At 37.0% G+C, this 25,620-nt stretch overlaps 2 protein-coding genes across 4 annotated transcripts in view; one reads left to right on the forward strand and one right to left on the reverse strand.

Moving 5' to 3' along the window:
- The window catches only part of CEBPZOS (CEBPZ opposite strand), a 69,683-nt gene extending 47,932 nt beyond the window's left edge, over positions 1–21,751 (reverse strand). The window contains exons 1-3 of one of the 3 annotated variants that reach the window (XM_037807563.1): positions 21,507–21,751; positions 6,374–6,470; positions 2,406–2,565 (exon numbers count right to left, since the gene is read on the reverse strand). The gene's annotated coding sequence lies outside the window, so the exon portion shown is untranslated. Of the gene's footprint in view, positions 1–2,405; positions 2,569–6,373; positions 6,471–12,849; positions 12,994–21,506 lie in introns of those variants that run through there. The other 2 variants (XM_037807565.1, XM_037807564.1) reach the window with 2 other exon arrangements.
- EIF2AK2 (eukaryotic translation initiation factor 2 alpha kinase 2) overlaps positions 17,077–25,620 on the forward strand; it is a 65,799-nt gene continuing 57,255 nt past the window's right edge. The window contains exons 1-2 of the mRNA XM_037807557.1: positions 17,077–17,201; positions 19,013–19,161. Of these exons, the coding sequence (XP_037663485.1) occupies positions 19,121–19,161 (41 nt within the window). The 5' untranslated portion in view covers positions 17,077–17,201; positions 19,013–19,120. The remainder of the gene's footprint in view (positions 17,202–19,012; positions 19,162–25,620) is intronic.

A 25,620-nucleotide genomic window follows, 5' to 3' on the forward strand; every position in this document is an offset into this window, starting at 1 on the left:
GCCCTTTGGGGGCTGTACATTCCCAGTCCTATCTCCATGTGCTAACTCTGGCTGAGGGAGGCAAGTGGCCAGAAGAAAATTCTCCTTGCTGCATCATGCCCAAGCATAGAAGCTTGGCTAGTCATGATCTTCCGTAGCAGCCACAGGTGCATGGGCAGCTGGGATTTCTACATTAATGAATATCTAGAAGCTATGCTGTCCATTCTCTGATGTTCTCCATGGAGGAAGGGCAGCTAGCCAACTGGCAGGGATCCTCAAGTTTAGGTTCCTTCACTTAGTCTGTGATGACCGGTTGCTGCTGGGTGCCAAAGGGCACTTTAATGGACAAGATGGGCCCAGGATCTTGGTAATGGGCAAGTCTTCCCTCAAGGCCCCAGGACATAGAGCAGTGCAGACATGTGGGTGCTGGGGGCCTGTCCCTGAAGCAGGGGAGGTGGAGGGTAGGAGGAAGTTGAGGGGAGATCCTTGCCCTGCAGCTGCCTTGGTGCTGCAGGAGTGGAGTTCCCCATCACCCTTGCTCATGATACCTATCAAACGTGGTGAGTTCTCTGCCTGAGGCACTCAAATGACCAATTCCTGAGACACTGGAGCTTCAAAGAGGGAAAGAGTTTATTGCTAGGCATGAAGCAGGAGATCAGATAGCCTTCTGACCTAAAAATCTCTCTCTCCTAGTCTAAGGACCTTTAAATAAGCCTCCTGTGAAACTGCTTCCCCCGCCCCGCTCAGCCTGTCTGTGAGGTGCCTCAGTGTATCCTGGGCATGGAGTGGGGTCCAGGAGCAGAATGGGAAGCTGGGATTTCACATAACCTGAGGCCCACTGGCACTCAAGGGCATGGCAATGCAAATACGGCATCCAGTGTAGGTTATTCCATCAGGCAGAACACTTAAGAGTTAAGTAGGTAGAATTGTAAAAACAGGTTGACCTAATCCTTGGGAGACTAATAAGAGTCAGCTCACTTTACCAACCATAAACCCCCTCAAATCCTCCTATAATGACAGGAATCCGTGTCCAAACAGGATCCAGCACATTGTCTTTTTTAATGTTTTACTCACCAAGAAGCAAGAAAACAACAATACCTTTTGAATTGCCTTAAATTCTACCTTATCTGAGAGAAACAAAGACTCTTTATAATGCAAGAGACCATCCCACAAAGCAGCTTGGCAGTGCATCATCCAGTGCCAACCCTCTTTTCTTTATTTGGAAGGCAGAATTTTGAATACACCTTCCCAACTACTGTGAATGCCATTCCAGTATTATGTAAGGTAATAGGACCTTCAAGTGGAGTGGTGAATGGAAATATGAAAATAATAAGATACTCAGATATTCTGATTTTATCTTTTCACAAACTGTGTTTTTGTTTTTGTTTTTTTTAAGAAATGATCACAAATATAACCAAACCCAGACACCTGTTCCTAACTAGGAATTAAGCCATCTCTGGTCTGTTCTTACTCTCTATCAAATGGAAATAAAAAGAGTTGCTTCTCTCACATCTACCACCTGCTTCAGAAAGATACTTTCTGTTGACATATAAAATTTCCTCAATTCTAAGTTGCACCTGGTTCCATATGTTTATATTCCTGAAATAGGGAAACATCTTGCAATCAACATGTTTAATGTAGTGTTTGTCCCAAAATATTATTCTTGAAGTGTTCGAGACACCAGGACATTTATTTCCCTTATGGTCATAAAAATGTATTGCCTCAGATGGTAAGAGTTTTTTCCCAGTGAAAAGTCCCATGACTTTCTGTGTCTCAATCTTTTGTTGAGGCTACATGCACTCCCGCTCACGAGTAAACAGGTAAACATCTCACTTTCTTGTCTTTTTGTCTGGGGAATCAGCTGTACTACCACATTCCAGTCCCATCTCCTCCAGGCATGGTCTCGGTGACTTTGAGAAGTTATTTAGCCTCTTTAAGCCTTAGTTAACCTACCTGTAAAATGGTGATAATAGCACTGATTGGATTGTTACACAGTTACATTAAATCAGCCATGTGATCTTGGTAGCTTGTCAGGTATCTAGACGTACAAGTGCTCTCTAATGTTAGCTATTATTTTAACAGGTGTATGATTGACTATAGCAGCCAGGTACTGTGCATAACTAGGAGTTAACTTCCTAACTGGTTAGCATTCATTTAGAGAAAGGTAAAAACAATTTTAAAAACTATGTTTCCAGAATTAGAGAAATAAATGGAGGAAGGGTAAGAAGAATGATTTGGAGTAGAGAATGAGAGAGAGAGAAAAAGAAGAAAAGGACAGCATAGGTTTATGGAAATTTGACTTCTGAGGAGGCCAGAGAGAGTAAACTTTGATCCAGAAAGTGTATTGGTTAGAATATAGGCTAAACTACTGTAACAAAAGGACCCTCCCAAATTCAAACAAGATACATGCTTGTTCTTTTACATACAGTTCAAAAGGAGGTCTGTGAAACAAGGTGGGTGCTGGGAGGGCGGCTCTGTTTCACGAGGTTGTCCACAGAGCCTGGTTTCTTCTATCTTGTTTGTCCACCTTTCTGTTGGAGTGCTGTTTTCCTCCGAATTAGCAAACCTGGCTCACCAGCGTCAGGTCTGCTGTCCAGGCATGGAAAAGGGGATAGAGAGGGATTGGAGAGCCAGAAATGTCTGTTTTAAGGACATGACCCAGAAGTTGCACATACCACTTCAGCTACCTCCCACCAGCCTGAGGGCCACACCAAGCTGCAAGGGAGGCAGGGAATTGTTACTCAATTTACCCAAAGAGAAAAGGGGAGCATGGCTGCTGGGGAAAGACTCTTCCTCCGAGAGTCAGCATCGTTACTCTAGAGGACCTTAAGCAGCATGGAAGGAACTCAGAAGACTGAGGCATATTTTGGAGGTATATTATTAGCTCAGACTAAAACAGCTAGTAAATGGTTGAAATTCAAACTCAGGTCATCTGACTTCTAAATCTAGTGAGCAAGGAAATGACAAATCTGAGCCTGGTGCTCTCTTCCACCCACGTTATTATCTAGCAATCCCATTGCTTCCTTGTCACACCATATGGGATGTACACAAAGCTCTTAACTATGGAATCTTTGCTTTGGAGCCAAGGAAAGACCTGGGGTTTCATACAGTAGATTGCTTTTGTTAATAGGAAAATTGTATGCCTGGCTGAATTAAATATCTTGTAATTTACATTCTATTAAGAAATTCCATTCTTACTTCTTTTGGGTGGCTTGCTGATAAAGGTAACGTAATCAATCCTTGTGTTAATATCCCCTGATCCTCAGAGTGTTTTGCACCTGTGGTTTGTCTTTCTTTTGTCAGAGGAGGATATGCAAAAAGGAGGGTGGTGGAGGTGGGGAATTGGATGAGAATGAAATTATTTCTTTCCCATGTGGATGGGAGGAGCCCTTTATTCCATCCCCCTGAAAAAATCCATTATAAGCAATGACTGCCTGTGAACAACCACAGAGCAGTTTCATTACCAAGAAGCCAGCATGGCCGATACATCAAAATTTATTGACTACATTGATGAAGCTTTGGAAAAATCGAAAGAAACTGCGCTCTCTCACTTACTTTTTATCTATCAGGGGATTCCTTACCCAATCACCATGTGCACCTCAGAAACTTTCCAAGCCCTGGACACCTTTGAAGCCAGAAGTGATGATATAGTGCTAGCATCTTATCCAAAATGTGGTAAATAACAAATCATTCCTACAAGGACATTTTTTCATAGTGAGTAGATTGGGGAGGGTGCAGACAAAGGTGGGATGATGGCAATTTATTTCTGCATGAAGTAGCAGAAAATCAGTGAGGATGGGTAGTCAAGATGGTTAAAGTGCCCAGGTTGAAAAATCAGTATACAGAGCAGCTTTAAAGTTCAGGTGTCTGAGGGAAGAGGTCTTATATGAAAAAGCCATGAAGATTTACAGATGGTGGGAAGAGATGATGGATGGTGGGGCTAGAAAGAAGAAACATGAATGCAGGAAAGTCCAGTGGCTGCCTAGCACTAATCATTGAAGCGATTTTCATCTTGATTTTTGACTGAAGACAAAAACATGGCCAATTGTATAATTTATATGATGATTTCCATGTTGCAGGTTTTTCAAGATCAAACACCAATCCTCTAGATTCTCAAATCAGCTTTACAAAATCCTTCATTAATGGAGGATAAGACACTAAGAATCTGTATTAACCTATACTACACCATCTATTTTTGATTCTTTCAACTATTTCATCTCTAATTTATTAAAGCCAATGTGAATTCATGTTTTTCTTCCTCTTAATTGATGCTGGATTTTTATAAAATCAAAATCATATGCTTTTGTAGAAAATATTAATTTAAGGTTAAATAATATGTTATATATAATAAACAATAATTTCTATAGGGAACTTGTTCTAGATCCAAGAAGCAGCCTTGTCTCTTATTAAAAGAGAAATCTGACAAGGTAAGTTGAATTTTATACTAATTGAAGTAAATGCTGTTTTATGCAAAAATCTGTTTCTTTCCATAGCCCAGGTTATTTCAAACACAGAGAAACTAATTGTACACACTGGGAAATGGTTGTAGATTTTAATTTTAGATGTATATGCTAAAGTAACATGCTTTTGTTATATCAAGTTTCCCTAATGAGCTACTTTTATTCTCTGATTTTTCTTATAGGTTCAAACTGGCTTCTCCATATCATTATTGAATTAATATTTGCTGTTTCCAAACAGAAGTATGAATATCCAGAATTCCCGGTTCTTGAATGTGGAGACCCAGAAAAATACAAGGTTAGTACAAAACAATCTTTGAACTTATAGCAAATTATCATAGAATGATTTCTTCCATTTTGGGGATTCTTCTGTTTGAGTTAAAAAACTCAGTACTAACATCAAATAATAATTATTGCAATTTATTATGTGATTACCATATCCCCAGCACTTTTCAGGGATTATCTAATTTTATCTCAACATAATCATCACCAGTTTACAAAATTTAAAACTGTTAGTGACTTGCCCCAGATCAAAAAGCTAATAAATGACTGGGCTAAGATTTGAACCCAAGTTTTCTGACTTAAAAGTTTGAGCTCTTAGCCACTACACTTACAGCCTACTTTTAAAAGTAGGGGAGAGAGTAAGTTGAGAAACCTTAGGAAATGAGCTCTGAGGACATACAAATCGGCCGGATCCTAATAGGAGGGTTACTCTAAGGCCTAGAACACTTGGGCTTTAGTTTATGTGGACAGTTCCCAATCTTTTCCTAATAAGGCATTAATTCTGATTTTCCTGTCTCAATTATTACTCACTGTGTACATATGTGCAGGATGGGGATGGGCCAAGGAGTAGCTGAGACAATAAGTCACTGATGTGTGTGAAGGTTTATTATCCTAACATGGACTTCGGCGTGAGAAATGATGTTAGGCTCCCTGCCCAGGGAAAGCAGGAAAAGGGGTGGCAGAAAGGACCTGCCTCCGGATTTAGTGCTCGGACAGAACAGAGGTGAAGAGGGCCACACCAGAAATGCAGCTGGGAAGGAAAGGCTATATCCAAGGGGCACTACAGTCCCAGTAAAACTTCAGATATGATCACCACCTAGACTTCTTCCAACAGACAGACAAAACCCATCAATAAGAACACAGCCTCGGGACCGAAACGTAAGGAGGGGCTTCTGGAAGGTAGCTGAGGCTTTTGGGCAACTTAAAACTGCAACCTGGGGAAGGAAGCCCATTTCCTTGGACTGGGCCAATGTAGCAGAAACATACATTGTAAAAGAGGCTTTCAGGGATTTGGGGGTGGGGTGCAATGGGGAGGTCAGTGCTAAATCCTAGATCTGGTTGGCAGCAAAGGAACCTCAGGAGGCATCAGGGGCCCATGGGAGGGTCAACTGTGCTGAAGTGTGAACAGAGGCTTTAAGAAGCTTCTCTGGGTAAGAAAAGGATGAGCCAATGAAAAGCCCATTTACTTCTCCTACCAGGCAGCTGTATTTGCTTTTCTCATCACTTTCAGAAATTATGCTACATTTGCCCAGCTTTCCAACTTCCCTTTTAAAAACATCTTACATTTGTGGGTCTCCTCCCGCTATTCCTCACCTCACCATCACAACTGTTATCATAGTATTGGCCTGTGCGCTGAGCCACCACTGAGATACACAGGTGTCTCTGATGATGGAAATAGAGATTTGTGTGCTGACTTGTAAATGTTTACATCATTTACGGTATTGTTTCTACAGGAAAATCTATTTTAATTGCCAGACAACCAACTTCAAACAATATTTGGGAACATAAACCATTTATCAGTGGGGAACTTCCTGTACTCTTGCTTATTGACATTGGGAAGAGTTTCTATTCCTAATCTAGGTTTTGACTTGCTGGTGCTCAGCCCTTAAAGCACCCAATACCCTTGGGGCCCATTCTTTCCCCTCACGGCCTACCTGTGTTCCAGTTCTCAATCCAGGATCCTTTCTGTCTCCCCAAGTACTTTAGTGTGAATGTAAAGCAACGCATTGCTTGTCTTCAAGTGCTTGCATTCTAATTAGGAAACAAAAAGTTGTACTTCCTGGTGAAGGAATTTCCAGCTTTAGCAAAAAGATGATTTTTTAAAGCTAAGGAAGTTTTCCAGAAGCATCTAATTTAACATTAAAATGTAGTACCTCATGAGTGAGCAAGGAATCCTAGCTCCAGCGTTTCTGTTTTAACTCCATATAGTATTTTGGGTTTTGAATTCTCTTGAAATCCATAATTTATCAGAATGTTTTCTCCAGGTGTTATTTTTAAAGACTTTTTTTTGTATTTTAAGTATAATTTCATCATATCTAGGATAAAGATATTTTCCATGCAATGTGCTTTTATTTTAAAATGGAAATGAGTGAGAAGATGTGATTCACTTAACAGTTATTCATTTCACAGAAAACTTTTCTGGAACGCGTATTTCTCTAAAGATGATATACCTATGTTTAGTCTTTACTTGATTACAGTTTAGCTATATCATGCATTTTCATGAACATATTATCTGTTTATCTAGTTTTGTTACAGTTAACTCCCATTATCCCCTTGGATATTTTTCTAATCCTTTTAGAGACTTTACCATTTCTCATGTGTTTATGTGGTTTTTGGCAGTGCAGTTGAGTGGAAAGAGCACTCTATAACTTAATCTGAAAATTACCACCTGTGTTATTTTGGATAAAGTGCTTAAAACCTCAAAGCTTTTTTAATAATCTCAAAAATGGGGATTACAATATCTGGGAGGATTGTTGAGAATGAATGTAAAACTACTTCAAAAACTTTTAAAAAGTGCAGTATAACTTAAATCAGGTATCATCATTACTAATCACTTATAACTTATATCATTGATTTAAATTGTTTATTTTTAAAATCTCTTTTTTGCCCCTTTGCTTGAGTTGCGATCACCACTAAGTTTTTACAGAACAATTGCCTATGAGTGTCTAAATGTCATTTTATCACTTGGAATGAGTAGGTATATTTTAGCTAAGTGGCCAAGCAGTGATCTCTACGAGTTGCAGAGCTAAAAACTTGAAGCCTTACTCCCCTGCATAACACATATTAAAAGTCTGATTTTAAGATAAACTCATTAGTCCTGACAGATTAAAAAGATAGCTTCACTTTTTAAATTATCAGTAGAAACAGATTACAGAAAAAGAATCAATGACTTACCCTTATACTAACAAGAATTTCTCTTATAAAATATTTCTCAGATATTTAAATGACTCTGAACTTACATTTCTGTTGGGATATTTGATTATATAGAGTTTTAGGTGGTAAAAAAAAAAACAAAAAAAAAAACAGATGTGATGTTAAACATAGATTTGCAGGAATTAAGGAAAAACTTGAATATTTCTGTTAAAAAACCTTAAATATAAAGAGATTCAAACTAATTGAAAGAGTTGATTGCAGATTATAAGCTGTCTTGAACCAAATGAATTTGTATGATTGTGGGAAATAACAAATTTTTAAAATATGGAAATAATGGTTGAGGAATGTTAGACTGGATCCAACAGGGAAGTTCGAGAGTAAAATTGTAATGATTCCTGTAGTTACAACTCTCCATTTCTCATGCTCCTAAAGTAAGAAAATATAAATAAAGAAAAAATATAGGAGGAAGAGGAGAAGACACAATGGTTGGAACTACCATCCAGATAACAAACTAAAGAACAATTCAGTATCTACCTGTCTCTATCTATCTGTCTATCTACCTACCTACCTACCTATCCATCCACCTATCTACCTATCTACCTATCATCATCTATCTATATTGTTTCATCTTATTGTGTATATTTTTAAGAGAATGAAAGAGTTTCCATCACCAAGGATATTGGCAACTCATCTCCATTATGACAAACTACCTGAGTCTATCTTCAAGAATAAAGCCAAGGTTAGTGCTCTTTCTACTGGTATTTCAATTTTAAGTTTTTATATAAGGGTACTGGCTGTCTGCAGTGTATGATGAGTTCACTCCTCATCACAGAATTTTAATGAATGAAGTATGGGATTCAGTATCTCCTTCACTGTTGTTTCTTTCTTCAGATATATTTGTTATAGTGGTATTCCAAGTGCATTTTCAAATAGTATACACACACACACACACACACACACATACATAGAAGGAAGCAAATTTACAACCTATTTTATAGTGAATAGATTCCAGCATACTACTAGGATATTTAGAGAGTTTAACAAAAGGATACAACCTATGGAAAGGAGCGAAAATTATTCCTTGGTCCTATCTGGTGATCACTATTTACCTGAGGTCTGAAATTATTTTATTTCTGAATTTCATATCTGGTATCAAATTTCACATCATGCATACATAATTGTAATAGTGCTTTGGCTACTCTTACCATTTGTTTAAAAATCTTGTTTTTTTAATCAGTATTAATGTATTTCTCATAATTACTAGTTTTCACCCAATTCTCTTTCTTTTCTGCTATCCAGTCTCCCCTTCATTCCTATTTCTTCATGCCTCTTTTCTCTGTCTCTGGATGAAAAGATTAGAATGCTACAATGTGATGGCAGGAGAGTGAAGAAATAGTAGATAAATACAAAGAAGGAGGAAAGCAGTTAACATCACTACAGTGGTAGGAGGGAGGGGGGGAAACAGGGAAGGAGGAAAGGAAGAGTAGGGAAAAAAATACCGGCAAGTAGAAGCTTAGAATTAGCAGTCTTGTGGTCATGGTACAAGAGTCCTAGGAGCTCAGAATTGGAAAATACCCTACAGATTGTCTACTCCAATCCCCAGTTGGTGTTTGAATTACACTAAGTGGCTGTCTGGACTATGAGCACCTCCAGTTATAAGGGAATTCCTCCACTTCCTATGCCAGCTTTGGACAGCTCTGTTACAGTTTTTCCTTATGTTGACAACTTTGAGAATCTCCAAAATTGTAAATACCACTGTAACATATAATTTACCCTGTTAAATGCAGTTAAATATAATCCCAAATTCTAGATGACTCTTTTTTTCCCCTTAATGACTCTATAAGAAACAATATTAAAGTAATTTATAAAGCATTTGGATGAGGAACATGCAGGCTTTTGAACAGGGTTTCACTTTCACAAGAATACAGAAAAGAGCTACAGAGTCAAGGTGAGAGGGCAGTGTCATGCTTCAGACTCAGCCCCCATGATTCAAGTTTATGTCTTTCTAAAATTGTAAATTGCTCTGAGTCATGATGACTCATCAAAATCCTCAAGTGTAAAATCCTGAAACCGAAGAACTGACTATTTGGACTGGGAACAGTGGTGACTTTTAGACCCAAGAGCAAGACATTGACCACGAATCCATTTATTTCTATTATTTAATTTCATCCCATTAGCATTAGCTCATTTCTTTAGACTGTCAAAGTGTTTGGGGATCCTGACTCTTCCCTCCCAGCTTATTGTCATTTACATTTCTGATAAATATAGCTTTTATATCTTTACCTAAATCACTTATTAAAATGTTGACTTTGGTCCAACCAGGACAAAGGGAATGTCATTAAAAACCTTGAAGGAATTATACATTAATTATTCAGCATCCTTTACACCTGAGCTTCCAATCAGATATGCCCAAATATTCCTGTTACTGGCTTACATTCTTCCATTTGTGCAGAAGAAATCATACGCAACTTAATATATTATCTAAAACCATCTCCAAGGAAAACCTGCTGTGACTTGTTCTTGGGGTACTTGTGTTGCCCTCTGGTGGTTACTGCTTCCTCTTTTATGTGGCCCCTAATCATGTTTCATCAATTCCAGCAATTTCTCCCAAGTGGAGGTCAAGTCACAAATCTATACTTTGCAAAATCCACATCATTTCCCTTTCTGAAAGTGAAATGACTTCTTCCTGTTTCCAGACTTCTGACCTCTTGTGGGTTCTCTCAGATTCCTCAAATGTCACTAACAGTACTCAATAACGCTTTCTTCAGTGTTCTCAGTTCTTGAAACGTAAGACCATAAAGTCTGAACTCTCCTGTGGCAGCCAGGTGGTCACCTACATTCGTTTGGTTCTCTTGGGTTTCAGTTTGCTCTTTACAATGTTTATTTCTTCCTCTCCTCCTCAAAGAAGACAAACGTATGAGAATTCATAGGTTCTGCTTCATCTCCCATAAACATCACACCTCAGAGTAATGTGCTTTGATATTCTTTGATCTTCTTCTCCCACCAAACTCAAAATATTATTTTCATTGTCCTTAATGTTATTCTGAAATTCTTTATTTTATTTTGGGGTTTAGCCTTTCAGATTGCATTCTTGTGACTATTCTAATGACCTTGCTCTTTTTATTTTTAACCATCTTCAGCCTTTTACCATCTAAACAGATTAGTAAAAGCCCCCTGCTACAAACTCAATCTTCTTTTCCGTCATCTTTCTGCCTTCTTTCCCCTCAGACTTCCCCATCTGCTACTTCCTGTCCCTCCATTTCTTACTGTCATTCTTTCTCTTTATTGTAACAAAATTCTTATTATATAAGAGGTCACAATAACTTGGTCACCCTTTCACTTTTTCAAAGCTCAAAGCATAGACCTAAATAAATAGAGTTAATTTTCTCTCTTTAGATATTGGTGATATTTCGAAATCCTAAAGATACAGCAGTGTCTTTTTTCCATTTCCACAATGATGTCCCCGATATTCCAAGCTATGGCTCGTGGGATGAATTCTTCAGACAGTTCATGAAGGGACAAGGTATGGTTGTTGGTAATAAATAAATAAATAAATAAATAAATAAATAAATAAATAAATAAATAAAATAAAATAAAACAAAAAATTCTTCTTACTTCAACAGATAACCACATAAATACAAAAATTCAAATGTATTTTAGAGTATAGAAAGAAATAAGATTTAGGTGGATCCAAGAACCAAAGTTTCACTTAAATGAAGTTTAACAAACTACTGTTTTTTAAGTGCCTACTAATATTCCAGGCATTAAAATGGGTGTTGTGTAGCATGATTTCATTTAAGACTCATAACAAACTGCAAGTTAGGAAAAATTAGTCCCATTGTACAGATGAGGAAACTAATCTGAAAGTTAAATCACTTGGCAAATGTTCTACTGCTTGTAAGTGGCAGTGACTCTACTCTATATGGGTGCAGTGGCCAAAGACTAATGAACCTCCCTTTATTGTTGGCTCTGTTGAATTTTCAACTGTAGGAGAAGGAAGAATTAATAGCAGATGATCCTAGAGGAGAAGCTGTTGCCAGATCACTTTAAAGGACCACCACTAAAGGTGATCAGCAGCACAGTGCCACATCCTCCCGTGGACACTGGGTGTAGGACTGGCTCCTTGGCAAAAATAAAATGTTGAGATTGCAGTGTAGCAGAAAAAAAATCACACAGAAATGCTTGTGAAGCACCATTAAGAAAGCTTTGATTTGTCTAGTAACCCCTCACTAAGACTGGTTAGAGGTGGCTAAGGCAAGTCTGAAACACTATCCCATTAATAATATGAGAGAAAATTCAATAATGCAAAACCTGCCATCATTGAGACTATCTGTTTTAGGGAATCTGTTACTGTCTCCATTCTTTTAGCCCAGTTATTCGGTTGACAGTGATGTGGTGGTTATAACTTGGATGGAGTTTCTGTCTCACAGAGTTCTTAAATTCAATGCATGGAGGCAATTGAATATATCAGAAAATGTATAGGACTTGGAATGAAAAGGACTGGATTGGGCTTCATCACTTTTTATTACATATTAATAATTATTATTTGCTAAAATAAAATGGCTACCATTTATTGAGAAGTTATTATATGCCAAGGCACTAGGTGTTATCCCTGACATACATTATCTCATTTTAATTCAACAAGAACCCTATGAGGACAATATTATTATTCTCCCCATTTTATAGAGTAGGAAATAGATGCTTAGTGGAGTCACACAGTCACTAAATAGTGCAGCTAGAACTTAAACCCAAGTTTAAGTCACTGCTTGTGTGATTTTTGAGCAAGATATTTGATCTCTCTGAACTATGGTTTCCTTACTTGTAAAGAAGAGATAATAAAATCTGACCTACAGGAGTTAAGACAGATAGCATTTTGCCTGGTGGTGCTAGCTTTGGTGTCAGCCTGCTTTTGAATGACCGCAACACCCCTAACTTCCTAATGCTGTGGCCTTAAAGTGGTTTCTAAACCTCTCAGGATTTCCATTTCTTCATGGACAAAATGGACAGAATAACTGAACCTATCTCCTAGGCTTGCTTGAATGATTAAAGGATAAAGAAAATATGCACCTCAGTTAACAGTGCCTTGGAAGTACTGAAAACCTGACCACAGTGGCCTAAACAATTCAGATTTTGTTTTTCTCACTGAATAAGAAGTCTGAAGGTGGCGACTGGTTCAGCAACCCAGCAATCTCTTCGCTTCTCCCTCAGGCTTTTTGCCTCATGCCCTCAAGGTGACTGTTGTACCTCCAAGCCTCACCTTCAGGTCAGGAAGTGGTAAGAGGGGTGGCACCCGCTATGCACCTTAACCAAAGAAAGCAGCAGTTTTGCCTGAAACCTTCCAGCAGGCTCTTGGAACTTGGTGCCTCTTAGCCAGAATCATGTCACGTGTCTGATCTCAGCTCTAAAGGAGGCAGAAAAATGGGAAAAATAATTCTCATGATTGACTTAAACCGATCATGATCCTTTGCTTGGCTTCAAATAATCAGGGTTTGGGTAGGAATAAAAAAGAGGTGTATTGGGTATCGAGTGAGCAGCTTACAATATTGGTACAATAAAAAGAACACCTAGAAATTACCTGGTTCACAGCAATGCTTCCTGATGATGATGATGATGATGATGATGATGATGATGATGATACATAGACATTTATTGAGCAGTTGCTATGAACCAGGCAGGGTTTTAAGCATTTGACAGGTGTTAATTCATTTAATCCTTATAACAAGTCCAGTTTACAGAAGGAGAAACTAAGGTACAGAGAGGTTAAGGAAGTTGTTCAAAGTCACACAGCTAGTAACAGCACAGCTAATCAATGTGTCAATCTGCACTATCCAATATTGTAGCTAGTAGCACAAGTGGCAATTGAGCACGTAAAACATGACTAATGCAACTGAGGAGCTGAATTTTAAATTTTATTTCATTTTAATTTATTTAAATTTAAATTAAAAAACAAATACTCAGTTCAAGTTATTGAAAAAATTTTAAGTAAGTTTGGAACATGTTGGGTGTTCCTTCTACTTTTGCAACTCTAAGTTATATGACACCAAATATACATTAAGTATTTCTGAAAAAAATTAGTATCCAGATTGATATACTCTGTAAGTATAAAATACCCACAAGCTTTTGAAGACTTGGAGTGAACAAAAGAATGTGCAATGTTTTAGTAATAAATTTTAGGTTGATTATATATTGAAATATTTTTAATATATTGAGTTAAATAAAATGTAATATTAAAATTAATTTCACCTGTTTCTTTTAATGTGGCTACTAGAAAATTTTAAATTACATATGTGGCTTATGTTACATTTCTACTGGACAGTGCTGTTTAGATCTGTCTCATCATTTTTCTTTCTGGCATTGTTTTTGTCAGTTTTCATGTGTCATTCACTATTTCTGAATTATTTTACTGACATTCATATTCATAAATGTCATGTAGCTTTCATCAAACCACTTTTTAAAATTAGTTTAATTGTGTTATTATTGATGGAAAGTATTTAAGAAGATAAGAAAATGGATAGAAATCTGACAATGGAACTGGTTTATGGCAACCCTTTGGGGGCAGGGATTTAAAATAACTTGTAATCATATCTTGTTTGAGCACAAACACATATGTATAGTTTATATTTTAGTGTATAAATTAACTATCTATCATTTTGAACCTTAGTCATTTAAAATTCCTTAAGCCGTTTTCCCCTCCCATGTGTTTTAGTTTCTTGGGGAAGCTATTTTGATTTTGCAACTAATTGGAACAAGCATCTTGATGATGAGAATGTTAAGCTCATATTATATGAAGACCTGAAAAAGGTGAGATTATAATTATAAATTATAAAGGTTTATTATAACTACAACATAAAGCACTTAGTCGTAATGTCTGATTTATGAACAAATATGTTCAATTAAAAAAATTCCAGATATATGGAAAAGCACTAGAAAAAAAATTAACAGAATATAAGTGCTTAAATTGCTTCTTTAACAGAAATTAATGCTTAGCATTAATTCATTAGGAACAATGGCTGTTTTATTTTCCTTGTATGATGGATAGTTCATATTCATAATGAAAAAAACAATAGGTAGGTCTCACATGAGATTTAACTGAACATGGTTGTGAATTGATTTTTTCCATTTAATGCTATTTTTAAAAACTGTTTATTCATTCAACAAGAATTTGTTTAGTGATTGTTCAGCATTGTTCTAGGCCTTGTGATATAGCAATGAACAGGCCAAAGTTCCCTGCCCTGGAGAAGCTAGCATTTTAGCTGGAGAACATGGGGAGACAGAATGATAACAGCACACATAATACATTTTAAATGTTTATAGAATATAAGAAATAAACAAACAAACAACAGAGCTGGTTAAGGAAAACTCGAAATGCCAGAGGGTGGGAGATTGGGGTTCTGGACAAGTTCTGGTATAAAATAGGGTAGTCTGGGAAGAGCTCACTGGGCGGAGCAGGGTGTGGTTTGAGCACAGACCTGATGGGGGTGAGGGAGTGAGCCATGTAGGTAATGGGGGAAGAGCATTCTGGGGAGAGGGAGCCAGCTGGAGCAAAGGTCCTGAGGCAGGAGTGTGTCTGATGTAATTAAGGAACAGCAAGAAGGCAGGTGCATGTGGCTAGGCCAGTGGGTATGAGCCAGGGCAGAACAGCCAACAGGACAGAGGTAAGGGGATATGGTAGCAATGGCATGGCAGGCCACTGAAATCACTGACTTTCACTCTTGAGTAAAATGGGAAGTCATTGTGGGATCTGAGCGGACATGTTTTTAACAGGATCATTCTGGCTGGTGTATGAGAATAGACCAGAGCAGTTCACAGGAAGACCTGTGAAGAGGTTACTGCAGTAGTCCAGGCAAGGAAGATGGTGGCTCAGATTAGCAAGAGGCAGTGGTGGTGATGGGAAGTGGTTGAATTCTGGATATATGTGGAAGGAAGAGCCAATAGGATTTGCTGCTGGATTGGATTTTGGGGATGGTGGGGAGGTGGCGAGAGGAAGAGGAGGTCAAATAAGACTGCAAGATTATTGGTCTGACCAACAGGAAGGAATGATTTTTCCATCAATTGAATAGAAGGCAGGAGGTGGAGAGACTGCTGGGGAGACCAGGGGTTTGGTTCTGGACACATCGAGCTCAAGATGTTTATTACTCATCCTAAAGGAGAGGACAACTGCTATAAGTTGGTTATAAGTCTTGAATGTGGAGAGAGCTCTGGGTTGTAGATGAAAATTTGGGAAGCACTGGCACATAGATGGTATTTAAAACCGTGAGATTACATACTTAGATATGTAGGTATATAGATAGAGAAGAGAAGAGGACCAAGAACTTAGCCCTGGTTATAAAGAGTTGGGAGGAAAACAGGAAGAATTGGCAAAGGAGACTGAAAAGGATTGGCCCATGAGGTAGGAAGGAAACCAGAGTTCTGGAACCCCAGCGAAGAAAGTATGTTCAAGAGGAGGGAGTATGTCAAATGCTCCTTAACTTAATTCTGTTTTTAACACCAGTGTATCATGACATTCTTATCAAATTATAAAGAAAGTGTAATTTAATCCATCCCTTCTGTTATAGGATGTATTTGTATTACATACTAATTTAGTCTTTTTTCCCTCTAGCCTAGAGTTAGAGTTGTTTCTTAAAGTTGTGTTCTCTAGAATACCAGTGTTGCAAAGGATGTTAATAGTTCTTTCTTGGGAGGTGGGAGGAGGATGCTTACTCTAATAGATTTGGAAACTGTGTATCATATAGCCTCCTTTTTTGGAGAATCACACTGCATGTTGTACATTACAGACTGAGAAGTCTTACAGAAAACTTAAAAAGCTTAACTTTTTTTAACGCAAAGGATTCCAAACTTATTTGACCACAAACCCCCCCCCCCTTTTCCATAAAACATCTATAACCATCTTGTGGTGCACTAGTATTTTGTAGAATACAGTTAAAGAAATTGTTCTAGAAGACTTACGACTCTCCCTTGGTCAGAGATACTGTTGTGGAGCTCATCATTTACAAGGGGAGTTAGACAAGATAAGTTTCAAGATTCGTGATGGTTTTTATCACTCTAAAAATATATTTTCTTGATGGAATTAAAGATTAGCTATAATGGGATTCAGAACAAAAAATTATTCATTAATTTCCTCAGCACTGGTACTTTTTAATAAAATGAATATCATCCCAGACGCAATTCTAACCTACTAACTAGTGTTTACTCTCATTATTTATATGCTGAGTAGTATTATCTGGCAGTTCAAACAGAGTCATAAATTAAAACTACAAAGAATACCTTATAGAGATACCCCAGATATTTATATTACAGTATCAGAGTAATCCTGAAAAAGAGAGATAAACAGATTAACTAGATAGGAAGCAGGTTTAATAAATCCAACATCTTCCGTCTCAGATACTTATCTATATTTGATCAAGGCACAATTCCCATAGAAAGAAGATTATCTTTTAAAATTTTATTTTCAGAATCTGGCTGATGGAGTAAAACAAATTGCTGAGTTCTTTGGATTTTCTGTAACTGGGGAACAGATTCAAACTATCTCTGCCCGGAGTACCTTCCAAGCAATGCGAGCAAAATCTCAGGAAACACACGGTGTTGTTGGCCTGTTCCTGTTCCGCAAAGGTAAAGTTGCTTTGGTTTCTGAAATATTGTATCAGATACGGAATGAATTTGCCAGCATGTAACAGACAAGCCAAATAACTTTGGTTTAAACAAGACAGGGTTTTCTTTTTCTCTCCTCCAACAAGAGATGTAGACATAGGCAGTTCAGAGCTGGAACTGGAAGCTCCACATTATCTTTTAGGGCCCTAGGTTCCTTCTCCCTTTCTGCTTATTGCCACATACTGACAATGAAGTAGCTGGAGAACCACCATTGCATTCAAATTCCAGGTAGGAAAAAGGGAATGGGCAAGGGGCAGAACCATTTGTATAGAGCATTCCTGGAAGCCTCACTTGATGACTTCTTCTTACACCTTATTGTCCACCTCTCACTTCAGGGGTGGCTGGGAAATGTGATTTTTATATTTTTTTAGTTGGACAGGTTACTGCCCAATTAAAATCAGAGTTTTGTTGATAAGGAAGAAGGAGCAAATGAATATTGGATAGGTAACTGGCTGTTTCTGACACACATGTTTCTGACACACATAAATTTCAGAACAACATTCACATTTTTAACGGAAATTTCTGATATTAAGCTTAATTAAGGATTGCCAATCTTATTTGTTATTTGTATATAATGAAGGCATAAAGAGATTTAGAGGCAGCCCATTTACAACAACAACAGCTCTCATTTATCAGGCATCTATCATGTATCAGAACCTTTGCTGGGCTTAATTGTACAATAAAGAGGACATTAAAACCCTATTTTACAAATTTGGAAACCAAAGCTCAGGGACTTTCATTTGTCCATTGTCATACAGCCAGTTAATTATGGAGCCAGGATTTGAGCCTGGATTGACTTGACTCTACTCCACTTTTTCAAATAAAGACCCATTTTGAAAGTCCACTGTGAATGAAACATGGAATGTAAATTAGCTTTGGTTTGCTTCCTGACTTTAATCCTGATTTTTATGCCTTGCTTTATTAACTTTGAAAAGAGGGAAAATAGAACCTTTCTACACATTGTTAATCAAGTACTATTCAGAATAGAAAAATCTAAAGTTACAATGCTTCTTGTAGAAAATTCAGAAAGCATAGAAAAATATGAAAAAGCATTAGCAATTACCCATATTTCTCCAATCCAGAGGCATGTATAATGTTTTTGGCATATTTCCTTCTAGCCTTATTTTAAGACATTTTTATATAATTAATGACATTTGTAAATCATTTTGTGTTTTATTTTATTTCCTTAACATATTATAGGCATTTCCTCATGTCATTAAAACCTCCTTCTAAATAAATTTTAATGGATATACAACAACAAACTTTCAACTTAAATTCAAATATCAAAAAATCCCAAAGATAGAAGTAACTTCCTTTATTTTTAAAAGGAAATGAAATATATCCCAATCTCAGGCAAAACAATAAACTTGCAAAACCGTCAGCATCTAAGGTCTTAACCAAAACCTGCTGTAAAATGTTAACTTTCCAAGGGGTGTTTGTATTTAGAGACTTTAGGGAGAGAGTGGAAAAAACTATTGAAAGGTGGAATTTTAGGTCCCAGGTGTTGGGAGAGGGAGAGTGGAAAATAACTGAGGCCAAGGTCGCCCCCTAGGGATGTAAAGAAAGAATATCACCCGCCTCTCCACAGATGGGGAAACCGGAATGGACATTGTTTGTGTTTACAAGAGAGATTACTTCAGTTTTTAAGAGTGTCCAATTTTTCTCATGTCCATTTTCACATTGCAATGTGCAACACTGTACCAAACAGTGGTAAAATCAAGACGAAATATTCTAACACATGTCTGGGTCTACTTTTTTTTTGTATATTGTAGGCGAAGTTGGTGATTGGAAAAATTTGTTCAGTGAAACTCAGAACCAGGAAATGGATGAAAAATTCAATGAGTGCTTAGCAGGAACTTGTTTAGGAGCAAAACTGAAGTATGATTCATATTTCCAGGCTTGATTCTGGTCAAATCAGCAGGTCTGAATATTTTCTTTTCCTTAATAATATATAAATTTAAATAACAATGTAATCAATCAAACAATTAAATAATTAAATACCAAATTAGTTAAATAATTAAATAGTATTTAATTAGAAAATTAAGTAATAATGATAAAATCTGAAATTTTTGAGCGCAAATTTAAGTTTGTCCACTTCTAGAGGAAAGAGCATTTTAGCTTCCCCAAAGGTACACTATCATTAATGTATTGTACTGGGGTTTGAATTTGTTCCTCCTCTAGCTTCCCAGAGGAACATAAACAGACACTCTCACTTGCATGTGTGTTTGAGCACAGACAGGAAAGGCCTTGGGTGATGCACAATTGTTTTGTCCTTTTCTCATAATCCCTCCACTCCTTTCTCACTGTGAACAAAGCACCTATGGTGGCGATCTCCAACTTATTGCTGGGAGAAATTTAGTTCCAACATTGTACTGAAATAGGATTAGTAAATTCTCTTTTAATTTGATTAAAAAAAAAATGCATTGCTTTTCTCTTTGTTAGCCATTGCAGTATGTCCTATAAAGACTCCCCACCCTCAAGAAACTTTAGATTTCTATTTAACACAATCTTTAATTCAAGGCTAAAGATTAAAGATTGTGTTATTCCACCAAAAAGGCTTTTCTGCTACAGACAGACTACCACACAGTGGTTGTGTGGAACAAATAGAAGGTAGAGTATGTTCTGTAAAAAAATCCCTTCCACTAAATCTGACAGCTCTCAAACTCTCAATAGTCCTTACTATTTACACTGTAGCAAGTTCCACTCTAACATTAAGATACATATAGTTAAGGATAGGATGATTCATAGAAATTTCTTTGAGAAATGTTATAGGACTTCTATTTCTGGCAGTATGGTGAATTAGATCATCTGAAAACCCTCCCTTCAAAACATCAAGAAATGCTGGACAAATTTTTTTTTTTTATTATTTAAAAAGCATAGCTCAGCTCTCAATAAAGTAAGCAGACACCTTAAAACCAAAGAGGAAACAGAACTAGAGCAAATAAGAATCAGAGATGATATTGGCTTGCCATTGAGCAATTTTTCAGTAACAAAGGGGTTTGGGTTTTAAATGACCAAGGCCACTTGAATGATGTGTGCATAGGCAAACAGACAAATGGAACAAAATAGAGCTGTCAGACTGACCCATGCATGCAAGGATCTTCAAATATGACCGAGGTGGCATTGTGTGTCATGGGAAGAAATTAATCTCTTCAGCATTTGGTGCTAAGACAATTGGTTATGACATAGAAATAAAATCATATCCTTACTTTACACTCTCAAAAATAAATTTCTTGTGAATTAAATAACTATGTTTAAAAAGAAGGAAAAACCTTAAATTTTTAGAAGAAAACACAAAAGAATATTTTTATGACCTCAAGATAGGATTTCTTAAATACAAAAATAAAGCACAAGCAAAAGGGAAACAATTTATATGTTTGTCTACATTAACATTTAAAACCTCTGTAAAAAAAAAAGACGTCATTAAAAATGTGAAAAAGAAAAAAGTTAAATGGCATGACAGAGATTGGGAGAAGATATTTACTAAATAGAAAGCTACATAAAGAGCACTTACAAATAAATAGGTGAAAGAAAATATAACCTAACAGAAAAAAAGTCAGTTAAGGAAGAGGAACCCAAATGGCAAATAAACATATAATGTGGAAAATGTAGTAATTAGGAAAATACAGATTAAAATGAAAGAGAGATTTCCATATCTGGCTCTGAAGGATTAACTGTTATGGGAAGGGCCTTCCCACCATAGCAGCTAGAAAACTGGACAAAATATATGAAACATCTGTTTTCAGACACTGAATGACAGGCAAGGCAATATTGGGATTCCCAAGAGGAGGTAAACAAATGAGGTGAGCCTTACAACTGTCCCAGCTTGTTACCTAGAGGCAATTTCCAAGCTGCAGCCCAGAGAAAGGGAACCCAAGCGGAGTCCAGAGCTCTCACTCAGTTGGAGGTTGAAGGTCAGCAGGCTGAGGAGGCTAGAATTCTCGGGGCAGAGCACTGGAGAAAATGATGCTCAGAGAGAGGTAATCCCTGAGATCTACAGAGGGAACCCCTCACATCTTTAATGGAGTATAGAAATGTACATGCATGGAAGGACAGTGGAAAGCTCCGCAAGGACAGTGGAAATCTCCGTGAAAACAGGGAAAGAATCACTGGGAAGCAGAAAGGCAGACAATATTCCTAGACCTCACTTAGATTTGGGAAGAGGCATTGGGTGGATTCCCTAAAATGGTCATACCTTAGTAGTGGGACTAAATTGGCTGTTTAGTTAATTAGCCCTAGCCCCACCATAAAAAAATAAAAGCAAACCTTCAAAAAGGATCAAGGTTAGGCTGTAATGGCGACCGGGCCGCTGCTGCTGCAGTGACTCCCGAGCGGGGGCGCGGGCCAGACCTGCGCAAAGGGAACTGCAGAGAGCTGAGGCGCAGCGGGTAGCTTGTGTGGGGAAGGGCAGGCAGCTTTTCCGCCGCTCCTTCCTGCCCTGTAGACCGGCGGATCCCGGGAGCCGGTGCCAGGTGCGTCCCCGGAGTGGGGAGGCCAGGCCGGGCAGCTCTGGGGCGGGTCAGGGCGGCCTCACTTCACCCTGCGCCAGGCCCCGCGGTAGGCACCGTGGGAGCCGAGGGCGGAGGCGACACACTCGGATCCTCCACCCCCTCCCCCTGTCCTATCGCCTGGAAAAGATGTAAGATACCTCTGCCGCCTTGGTCTCCGGAGAAGTGTCCCTTCTTCATTTGGTGATTAGGCATATTTTGGGAAATTCCGGGGAACTGGCTCCAGCCGTAGGGGCTGCAGTTTCTGTTCTTTTTCGGTGGGGATAACATTCCCAGGAATAGGAAAAGTCTTTGATCTGCTGGTGCAGTCTAGTAGTTGCTGAATGTAGTCTACTGGTTTATGCATAGATGATTTAGGAGGCGATTTAAAAGCTTTGCGCTTTTAAAGTTGTCAGTATTTTTCTCCGCTCTCCTTTTAAATGAAGCCCAACATACTAAATAATAACGCTAATGCCATGGATATGGGTTGGAATTTGTCTGGAGTTTTAGTTTTCAAACAGGAGGTTGCACATAGGCATAGATTTTAATGTGGTTTTAGTGTAGTAGCAAATCCTTCATCTAAGAAAAAACAGGTTGTCAGGAATAGTGATCAGTACTCGCGTACTCCACCTGCTTGTTTTGTTTTATTTTAATGGTGGTCCTTGTTTTGAATTCGGTGAAGCCGTTAATGGTTATGTTGCTATGTTAAGGATACCTCCTGCCCTACATTTTAAGGGTTTTAAAGGAAAGGCTCTCTTAGGCAGACCTAGAAACAATCCAGAATGTTTTCTAAGAAACAATAACAAAATACTTAAAACTGTCCTTCATTTAAAAAATTTCCTAGTTTAAAGTATTGTTTTAAACAAGGCTGCTGTTATTAACATGGGACTGTGACTTGGGGGATTAGTTGTTAGACCTATGCTAGAAGTTGCTTCAAACTCATCGGCCTATAATAATTGGTTTCTGTGTGCTGAATTGACAGACTCCCTTCAGTGTAATAAAATAAACTGACCATTGAATGCTTATTGCTTTAAATTTAAAATACCTTAAACAGAAAATAAGTGTCAAGCTAGAATACATTGTATGTGTGGATAAATACACGTGTATCTTGTCTACTCATAGTCACATGCAAAACTTTTGTTTGTGTTTGTAGTAATGGTGAGCTATAATTTGTAAACAGTTCATACATATGTGAAAGAATTTCTCTGGTTGTATTTGAGATATATATTATTTGAGATAAATATGTATATTTGTGTAGCTTTAGGTAAGAGGGTTAATTCTTGAACAGCCAATCTGTTGGGGAATAATCAATTTATGAATTATGAAGTTTTTGAATTTTTTTCTTCTGCCTCTGATTGCCTATTTTATGACACTTTTACCATATCATGGACAGAAGAAAGGAGATGAGGTCCCCATGTAGACAGTTTTGTTACTTATTAAATTGCTTTAAGTTTTGAGTGCAAAAATTGACATTTTTTGGTGTGCTTCCACATTATTTATTTAGTCTTCCCAACAGTCCTATGCAGTAGTATGGCAAATAAATTTATTTTGCAGTTTGGAAACTGACAGATACGAAAATTCATTTGTTTATGTGAATTCTGCTCTTATTTCTATAGATAACATAGAATTAATTTTTTATTAAATTAAATGTTAATATGCCTTCTGACATTTAATATTGTAAAATCTAAAAAATATTCTATTTTTCTTCCTTTTAACATGCTAGTTGCTTCTTATGCTGATGATTGTCACTTCTTTAAACATTTTCTTAGCATTTTCAAGTCAGAATTGTTGTAATGGATTATTTTTCTTATTACATGTACTTTTTGTTCGAACAAGGTTCATAAGAAATTGCAGTTAATTTGTTGTCTTTCATTTTGTTTTGTTACTCATGGTTCTTTTGTCTTTGGTTCTTCAAATAATTTATATTCTTGGTTTTGTAAAACAAATATTCAAGCCACATGATCAAGGGCATAACTGAAAAGTAGTAATATCTTGGTGATTTTATTGTGGAGACAACTGATGATTTAAAAAGCTAACTCTCCCTCTACAATTGTGATTGCTATTTTTACAGTGTGAAGTTGTAAAATTTTCTTTATTGACTTACACCATGTTAGGCAATTTTTAGTGCCACAAATATTCTGAAAAAAATGAATAATCAAAAGAGTGCGTATATTTTTTTTCTACACTGTTTTTTTGTTGTTGTTCATTGTTATCACAGTGTGATTTTACACTTACTTGTATTTTTTTTTTTTTTTTTTTTTTTTTTTTTTTGCCATTCTTGTCTAATCTGTAAATTCCATGATGGCAGAGATGCTCTATTGACTACTATACTTCCAGTACCTAGCACATAGTAAGCTGGTCAATAAATATTGGTTGAATAAATTGAAAAAAAAAAAAGATCAAAATGAACCCGAGTAACTTACGTCCATGCCAGAAAAAGTCCAACATTTTAAAAAGAAATTTAACAATATACAGCACTCAGCATTATGTCTACCACCCAATACAAATTTTTTCAGGCATACAAAGAAGCAGGAAAGCATGACCCATAACTAGAAGAAAAAGCAAAAATAGATACAAACAAATAAATGACTGAGATGTTGGAATTAGCAGAAAAAGATCTTAAAAGAGTTATTACACATCTTAAAAATATGCTCAAATATTTAAAGGAAAATAAACATGCTGGAAAGAGAAATACAAGATGTAAAAAGACCCAAATGGAAGTTTTAGAGATGAAAAACACAATATTTGAAATGAAAAAAAATACACTGAAAGAGATAAACAGCACATTAGACACTGAAGAAGAAAAGACTGGGAAACTTGGAGACATAACAAAAGAAACTATCCTAAATGAAGCACAGAGAGAAAAAAAAAGACTACAAAAAAATATGAACAGTGCATCAGTGACTTATAGACATTATCAAGCAACTATGTATGTAGTTGGAATCTCAGAAGGACAAAAGGAGGGGTACAGAAAAAATATTTGAAGAAATAATGAATGAAATTTTTCAAATTCATGACAACTATAAATCCATAGATCCAAGAAGTTCAACAAATTGAAAGAATATAAAGAAAATAGCACTAAAGTACATCATAATGCAATTGCTGAACCCCGGTAGCAAAGAGAAAATCTTAAAGGCAGTCAGAGAAAAAAAGATGTTACATACAAAGAATCAAAGACCAGAAATAAAGCAGACTTCTCATCAGAAACTCTAAATCAGAAGGCAATGGAGTGACAGCTTAAAGAAACGACAGAAAAATGCCTGTCAATCTATACCAAGCAAAAATACCTATCAAAAAGGAAGATAAAATAAGTTTCTATCAAATGAAACCGTGGAAGAATCATCTCCAACAGACATGTACTACAAGACATATTAGAGAAAGTTCTTCAGGCAGAAGGAAAATACCAGATGGAAATTTGGATTTACACAAAGGAATGAAGTGCTCCAGAAATGGTGAATAGGTGGGTATATGTAAAAGAGATTTTCTTCAGTTTTTAATTTCTTTAAAAGGTAACTTTTCAAAGTCACCATCCTCAGTCTGTCAGCTCTCTTAATTTCTTTAAAAGATAACTGTCTATTAGTCAAAAATTAACACAAGGGTTCCCAGGAGTAGGAATGGGTGTGGGGAAGGGGGAGTTAATGCTCAGTTGGTACAGAGTTTCTGTTTGGGGTGATGGAAAAGTTCTGGAAACGGAGGGTGGTGATGCTAGTACAGCAGTGAGAATATAACACCACTGAAATACATACTTGAAAGTGGCTAAAATGATTAATTTTAGGTTCTATATGTGTTAGCAGAATAGGACTGTACAACACAAAGAGTGAACCCTAATGTAAACTATGGACTATAGTTAATAATATAACATTTCATTAATTGAAACAAAGATACCATATTAA

The sequence above is a fragment of the Choloepus didactylus genome, chromosome 17 (assembly GCF_015220235.1).
Source record: "Choloepus didactylus isolate mChoDid1 chromosome 17, mChoDid1.pri, whole genome shotgun sequence".
In the NCBI taxonomy this organism is placed as follows: Eukaryota; Metazoa; Chordata; class Mammalia; order Pilosa; family Megalonychidae; genus Choloepus; species Choloepus didactylus.